The sequence below is a fragment of the Cryptomeria japonica genome, chromosome 4, assembly GCF_030272615.1.
Source record: "Cryptomeria japonica chromosome 4, Sugi_1.0, whole genome shotgun sequence".
In the NCBI taxonomy this organism is placed as follows: Eukaryota; Viridiplantae; Streptophyta; class Pinopsida; order Cupressales; family Cupressaceae; genus Cryptomeria; species Cryptomeria japonica.
This window is the reverse complement of record NC_081408.1, coordinates 214,293,645-214,301,306: the sequence shown is the minus strand read 5'-3', so window position 1 is coordinate 214,301,306 and position 7,662 is coordinate 214,293,645. Positions and strand designations below refer to the sequence as shown.

The 7,662-nt window shown below is 33.4% G+C and overlaps 1 protein-coding gene across 1 annotated transcript; it reads left to right on the top strand.

Moving 5' to 3' along the window:
- The first annotated feature begins 1,088 nt into the window (after nt 1-1,088).
- On the top strand, nt 1,089-7,183 carry LOC131061165 (large ribosomal subunit protein eL14z). Its single transcript, XM_057994693.2, has 5 exons — nt 1,089-1,245; nt 3,473-3,574; nt 6,415-6,544; nt 6,630-6,742; nt 6,923-7,183. Exons 1-5 carry the CDS (start codon nt 1,243-1,245, stop codon nt 6,977-6,979), a joined length of 405 nt encoding a protein of 134 aa, XP_057850676.1. The 5' UTR covers nt 1,089-1,242; the 3' UTR covers nt 6,980-7,183.
- The last annotated feature ends 479 nt before the right edge of the window (nt 7,184-7,662 follow it).

Here is a 7,662-nt window from a genome sequence, read left to right as displayed (position 1 = left end):
CACAACATGAGTATTTGCAATCCACTACTTGTTGAGTATCAAGCCACCCACAACTAAGTGACCAAATTAGAGGGTTGCACTTGCAAAGTGATGGTGGCTTGGTGGAACTCAACGGTAGTAGTCATATGACCGACGATAGAAACAAACCAATTGACACAAACAAATGCAGAAAAAATGAGAAGCGATGGTATTGTTTCCCCAAACCACCCATTTGATTTTGTGTATATGATGAAATTCCAAATTCCAAACATGTCGAATATGAGTTGACATAACCTTATGATTGAAAATCAACACATTTAAAAAAAAGAATTTTCATTGAGTTTGATAAAAGATAATAGCTAATAGACAAAAACAAAAACAAAAACTTTTGATAAAATTATACAAATATATTTTTATCCTACACTTCCCATCATACTTGATAAATCAACAACTCAGAAAAAATGAATTTTCATTGAGTTTGGTAAAAATAACAGCCAATAGAAAAAACAAAAACAAAAACAAAAACTTTTGATAAAATTATACAAATATATTTTTATCCCGCACTTCCCATCACTATGCCGAGAGGCATCTACAATGACATAAAAATGTCCGTTAACAAAAATTCAATTTTGAAACAATTTGACATGCAAATGATGGGTAAATGCATGAAATATGCCATCTTTTGATTTTTGTGGAGGAGTTATTTTATTACTCCAAATAAAATAGAACCCTCGCCACTTGTCTCCAACTATATGAAACCGTTACATTCAAATGATAGTGGAAGAGTGCCATACTTAAGCAACTCTATTAGTATCCATATTTTTGAAACCATTATATACTACTAATATTGTTGCAATCGTCAAATTCCCTTCTATTATGAGAGAGATATATGTACTACTAATATTGTTGCAATCGTCAAATTCCCTTCCATTATAAGATATCTCTCACCACAATTTACAATTTACTTATATTTTTTAAATTTAGATGTACTAATACTTGATAAATCATAACCTGCATGTTTCATCATCATGCTAAATACCAACTATTTAACTAAACCCTAGAATTTGGAATCTAATTTAATTCAAGGGCTGCTTTGGGGTCCACCATTCAATGTAAAACCCTAATCTGATGGATATCCCCTATATGTAATTGCCGAAGCTCTAACATCTAGTTTCTCTTGAGCGGAGGCTGTGTGCGAGGGGAGCTAGCAGAGCCGAGCTGGTCAACTTGTTTTAGTTAACGAACCAGACCAGAGAGGGCGCCATGGTATTTTATTACCTCTTCTTTCGTTCATTTCTTTTGTGTCTGGAGTTTTTATCTCGTCCTTGTGCATAACAAATTTGTACGAGGGTTTATGGCCTAGGGTTTACATATTTTATTGCCTTATTTTTCTTTCAAAGAATGCATTTTCTTCTAAATGGAACAAGCAACTGTGCAACAAATAATGCCGCCGCGGAGGGACCTCAAGAGATTATTTACACCAGATCTTTAACAGGCGTAGCAGTTCTGCTGATTACGGCACACGCCTACATCTCTCGCTCGAAATCCCAAATCAGAAACCCTAAGTAAAATTTTCAATAATTTTTTTGAAATTTAAGTTACGTTAAATGTTTTTAAAGGTCCTCTATCTCATACGAGAGTCCTGCAGCCCGTACTTCCTGTGAGTCAACTGATTGTAGGTTGTTACACATCGAATTGTACTCGGTGTAGATTTCAGTCTGGATTTGAAGCCATGCTTTCTGTCCCACATCTATGGAGTACACAAGCCTTTACCATCAATATGTCATAAAAATTTACGGTCTCGATGTTGTCATTATAGATCATGGGCCTTGATCGGAAATGTTCATATTGTTTTTTATCTTGCACAGCTTTGATAGATGTTAATTATTATCTTTGGATGCATGTTTCTAAAATAAGGATGTGCATTTGTATGTATTAAAATTTATTATCTTCATCTTGGATCATGGAACGCTGAAAATATCTATCAAACCTCAATAGATGTTAATTATTATCTTTGGATGCATGTTTCTAAAATAAGGATGTGCATTTGTATGTATTAAAATTTACGTCTAAATAACATGAACCTCGATAGAAGTGTTGGTGGTTTGTTTTGTTTTTTACTTTTTCCTCGCACAATTGCTATATAGATTTTCCTTTTCATACCTATGGAGTATAAAAGGTGAAAACTTCTAGGAAATCCTGATTGGAATTAATAATCTTTTTATGCTCGTTTCTAGCATGCCTTGCGACATACCCCAAAGTGTCACATGAAAAAAATTATCTCTACTAAAAGTGCCGACCTTGGAATCTTAGAGTGACAAACGAGTCTTAGTTGTTATTCCAGACTGTTACACTTGTAGTTTTTGCCTTGGTGAATATTGTTCTTTCCATGCGTGGAAATTAATTGCCAGCTGAAATTCTGTTTGGAGTTTTTTTTTCTTATTCAATTTGACAACCTGTTTAGAGCTCATTCAAAGCATGTTCATATTTTCTGGTACCTGACTAATACATCTACAAAGTGGCCCTGTTGATTACTTGATTTCAGTCAAATGTTTATTCTTATACACATATGCTCACATGTTTGTATACGCAAATCTCAGATAAGCATATATACACACTATCTAAGTTTGAGTATCTCCAAATTGACACACATGTGAATATATACACACATTCATAAACACATGCATATGGATGTGTATGTGAGGGGTCCACTAAGGGAAGATTGCCTACATTCTATGAAATGAGAATTTATGGCTTATTGCTGGTCAATTAAGGCAAACCAAATAATTGCATGATTATCAGAGTGATATTTAAAAAAGAAGGGAACCTATTGTAGGGACAGGTCTCAAAAGAGGTTAACGTGTTCATGCAAGCTGCAAACCATGGAAAGAGGAAGAGACGGATGTAGCACAAAACTTGCTAATATTGGTTCCTTTGAGCATTTATACATTTCTTTGCTTAATCTTGATTAAAATATACTAACTGCTGTCAGTTAATTTGTCTTGTATGTAGTCTGGCTTAATCTAACTAGATACCATTCTTACGAAATAAATCAGCATCCAGGCAGGACTCTGGAAAGAAGTGCTATGTAGCAGGTGAAAATGAAAGAATCATCAACGTGTATTATAGGTGGGGAAGAGGGCAGACTGTAGGGAAAGCTGATGTGGTCAAGTTAACTTTGTGGCTGTTGACTTGAAATGATTGACTCAATCCTGCATCATTGGTTTTGTGATCCATCATTTAATGGAGTGGAGAACTTAAAATTGCCTCAAATTGAAGTGCTTGTGGAATAGTCCATTTTTCCCTCTAGGATATGTGATGGCTTTTATATGCTTATGCTTCTAAATGGTTTTCTAAATTGAATTTGTATGAAGGAATTGGGTTGCTTGAAATTTTTTGTTTGATGATCAGAGTAGTTTGTCTGTGTTGAGGGGTTATCTAGTTAAATTTGGTATGTTTGGCATGATATTAACTCAAATGGTTGTTTTTGCAGCCTTTCAGACGTTATGTAGAAATTGGGCGAATTGCCCTTATCAACTATGGCCCAGAATATGGCAAGCTTGTTGTGATTGTGGATATTGTTGACCAGAATCGGGTATGTACTAGTTTTTTTTTTATTTTAAGTTTTTAACATGACAAAACTCACTTTTTTTTAATAGAAGATTGTTATCAACATTTATGATACACAGAGATACAGGTCTGAATTAGTAACATTATATCCATGAAATGCTATGCTTTTAAATATTCGTCAATAAAGGTTGATTATGAGATAATTTTGACTTTTCTTTTTTAAATACTCTTACCCAAAGGATGCAGTTAGATGAATCCATGTTTTACTTAATTCTACAAACATTTAAATTGGAAGATTAAACAAAGGAGGGTTCTGTCAGATGAATCTGTCTTTTAATAAATTGTAAATTCTACAAACATTTAAGTTGGAATATTAAATAATTAGAAGTTTAAAACTAAATTCTAGATGCAAAATGCTTCCTAAAAGATGCTTCAAGGTTTGAGTAAAATTTATTTAACGTATTGATTTGTGTTTTACTACTTTCAATTTTAGCACATATTGTGGGCCTTTCTACTCATTTCACTTGCAGAATGAGTAATTGTTTTTGGGACCCATATCAAAACTCTCGAATTTTGTTATGCTTCAATATTGATACAATCCTACAGCTACTCACTAATTCCAGTGGTTCACTTTCTTTGCATGAAAGCATTCAAACTCTATTCACATTTAGATCATTGAAACAGGGTGTCAAATGTGTATTCTCTTTATTAATAATTTAATTACAATGATTATACAATGCAGTGAGCAATCTTCTGTACAAATTTTGAATGAGGTGTAAGGAGTTCTTGATTTGGAAACAATGCATATGCAGTGTAGAGCTTATTCGTATTCAATATATCGTGGACATGAATGATTCATTTTACACACATAATGAGAAATTAGTGTTGTGATGCCTCTCTGCTATTTCCTTATTATAATGTACCGACATTTCTGTGTTTCAGTTTTTGATGCAAATGTGTACCTTCTGACAGGTTCCTGACTTCTTTTTCTTTGTCTGATAGCTTCAAAAGTTTATTCTCATTTTGATCTGTGAGGAAGTACAAAAAATGCATATATTCTTTCTTTTAACAATGGTTGCACAATGTATCATTCAATTTTTCTTCTGACAAATTAATGGGGTGTGCTAAATTCTTAATTTAGAAACACTGTCTATCACAATGTGGAGCTTATTTTTATTTATTTAATTAATGAGCAAGTTTCTGGCCATTTTTAACTTTGTATACTAGACCCTTCATGCAAACTTAGAGTTTTATTTTTACTAGAGAATATCAGGATCATTTCATCTCTCCATAGCCTTTTTCTCACAATGCAACTTTTTTCTTATAAGATGAAGCGAGTTTTAGGAACCTGTCTTCTTTCAATGCAGGATTAGGACCAACAGGCCTGAAAGTTAGCATTGATCATACAAAAAACTTTATAATGTACAGGAGGGCTTGATATCTACATTATAATTCTAACTGAATCAATTTTCAGTTTTCAGTTGGAGATTGAGGTCTGTTTTAATGATTTGAAATTATGAAGAATACTAAATTATTACAGCCTCTTGACCTGTATATTATTAACCCCTTGGTAGTTACTAAGTGTACCCCTTTTACTTTATGTTCTTTATTATGTGCTTTTTTTAGTTTTTCCTTAAATCTTCCTTTTGTTCCTTTGTGGTCCCTTGTTTTCCATCCCAACTTCCTTTGCTTCTTTGTTTTATTGAGCATTTGTCTGCAATCCACCATTTACTCCCCGTCCTGATGATAGATCTTTTAGTATGATCCAAAATATTGATGCAAAAGTAACTAATGTATAGTTACAACCAAAAGCATTTCATCACTGTAGCATCGCTATCTTCTATACTTTGGTCTCAAAGATCTTCTCTGACAACTTATCCTTAATAGCCATTGTTGATTCAAATGTTGTCGTCTCTTAAGTGGCATCTATCTTTGGTTCTTGATAATTTTGTTTGCATCAATGGAAAGGAGAGAAGAATATAACTTTTAGAACTTTGCACTTACCTGAACATTATCGAGGTTTTTTTTTCTTGGAGGGTTAGCTGGAATCCTAAGGTAATTTATAAAGTTAATTATTTTTTGTAGGCGGCTTCTCATGATAGAATTTTGTTTTCATCACTGAAATTATCTTCCCTAGCATCTATCTTTCTTCCCTAGCTGCTTCTTATTAAGTTAATAAAGTGGCATCTATCTTTGGTTCTTCATAATTGTGTTTGCATCAATTGAAAGGAGAGAAGACTAAAACTTTTAGAACTTTGAACTTATTTGAACATTACCTCAAATTTTGAGGGTTTTAGGTTGCTGTGCATATTTGCTTTTCAACAATCTTCCTTTCTTGTGTGATGACATTGTAGTTTCAAGTTTAACTTTTACTATTATTTAACTTATTTATGCGCTACACATGGTTATGCATTTAAGAGAAACCTTGGTGATAAACTTGTTTATCTATTCTCTCATTTTTTGTGCTTGAACAAAAACTGATTCTGGGATTTCCCCAATCAAGGCTTTTTGCTAAAAACTGGCAGTTCTTTGCAATGCTTTTTACGCTAGTCACTGTTATTATTTCATTGCATTCTTACCTAGATTTCCAAGATTGTCTTCGCATCTACAGACTTTATATGCAAATATGCTTCTTTGCTCATCTGCAGTAACCTGAGAAATATAATCCTAAGTTGCAATTGATTGCAAATCAACTGCAATTGTCCATCCTGGTTAATCTTTAATGATGCAAACAAAGCATTGTTGATAAATTTGACTAGATGAATATTTGCTAATATATTGAAATGATTGTCTCAAAGTAAAATTTTCTGTAATCTTATTTCATGGAGGAAAAATGAAGTTTACCACTATTAATTTTCTGTACAGGCTTTGGTGGATGCACCTAAAATGGTAAGGTGCCAGATGAACTTTAAGAGACTCTCACTAACTGATATCAAAATCGATATCCCTAAGATACCAAAAAAGAAAGTCCTGATAGAGGCTATGGAGAAAGCAGGTATAGAATTTTAATCTTATACATAGTGGCTGCCATGGATGTTAGCAGCTTGATAGTAACTATCTATTTTTTTATTATTTAACAGAGGTTCAGAAGAGATGGGAGAATAGTTCATGGGGAAGGAAACTAATTGTCCAAAAGCGAAGAGCTTCATTGAATGACTTTGATCGGTTTAAAGTCATGCTTGCAAAGATTAAGGTTTGTTTTGTTCTTCAAAAATTTGGTTTGCAAAAACCAAATTTTACCAGCAACTGATTCTTTCTACAGAATATTAAGTTGTTTTCAGCTGTGTACAAGGTGATTTCTACAGAATTGTTTTCAATTGTGTTGAATCTCTAGAGTGACCCCCCTCATGGAAAAATTGTGTATTTTATGCAGAGAGGAGCATTAATCAGGCGCGAGCTCTCCAAGTTGAAAAAAGAGAGCTCAGCTTGAACAATTTGCTGGTTTAATTTTTTTGTAGCTGGGTGATATTTGTAACATCTGTGGTTTCATGAGGATATTTTTTGAGTTTTCAAGGGCTAGCTAATTCAAGATAGCTGGTATTCATTGGTCATGCATATTAAACTGATAATGCCAATGTGTTTATTGAAGATACTGAGTTATAGAGACATTAGAAGAAAAATGGGCATTTATTTATTTCTGATTTTAGAATTCATTTTTACTCAGAGGAACTTGAAGTTTGTAGTTTAAATTTTTAAAATCAATGCCCATTCCTTAAGTGCTTGGTTGTGTCTCTGTGTTTATTAAAGATACCACTTGTAAGAAAATGTCAGAAAATGGGTATTGAACATTTTTGTAATTTTAGAAATCAGGTGTGATTAATTTTTCATTGTTTACAAATTGCTCAAAAAACTAGTCTGATAGTTGTTATGAAATGTCCAGTAATCAGAATCTGCCCAGAATAACAACAGATTTGGGCAGGGTTTGGAAGTTTTGTACCTAAATAGTTTCAAGTTGCTGCCAGTTGAACCTGGGCAATTCTGAGGTTTATGTGGCATTTCCAAGCAGATTCCAACACGATTCTAGAATTGGCCGGCAGTTTCCATGAATTTTGGCCGATTTGTTGACCTCAGAAAAACCCTTAACAACATCCTTTATTCCCAAAAATTAAAAAA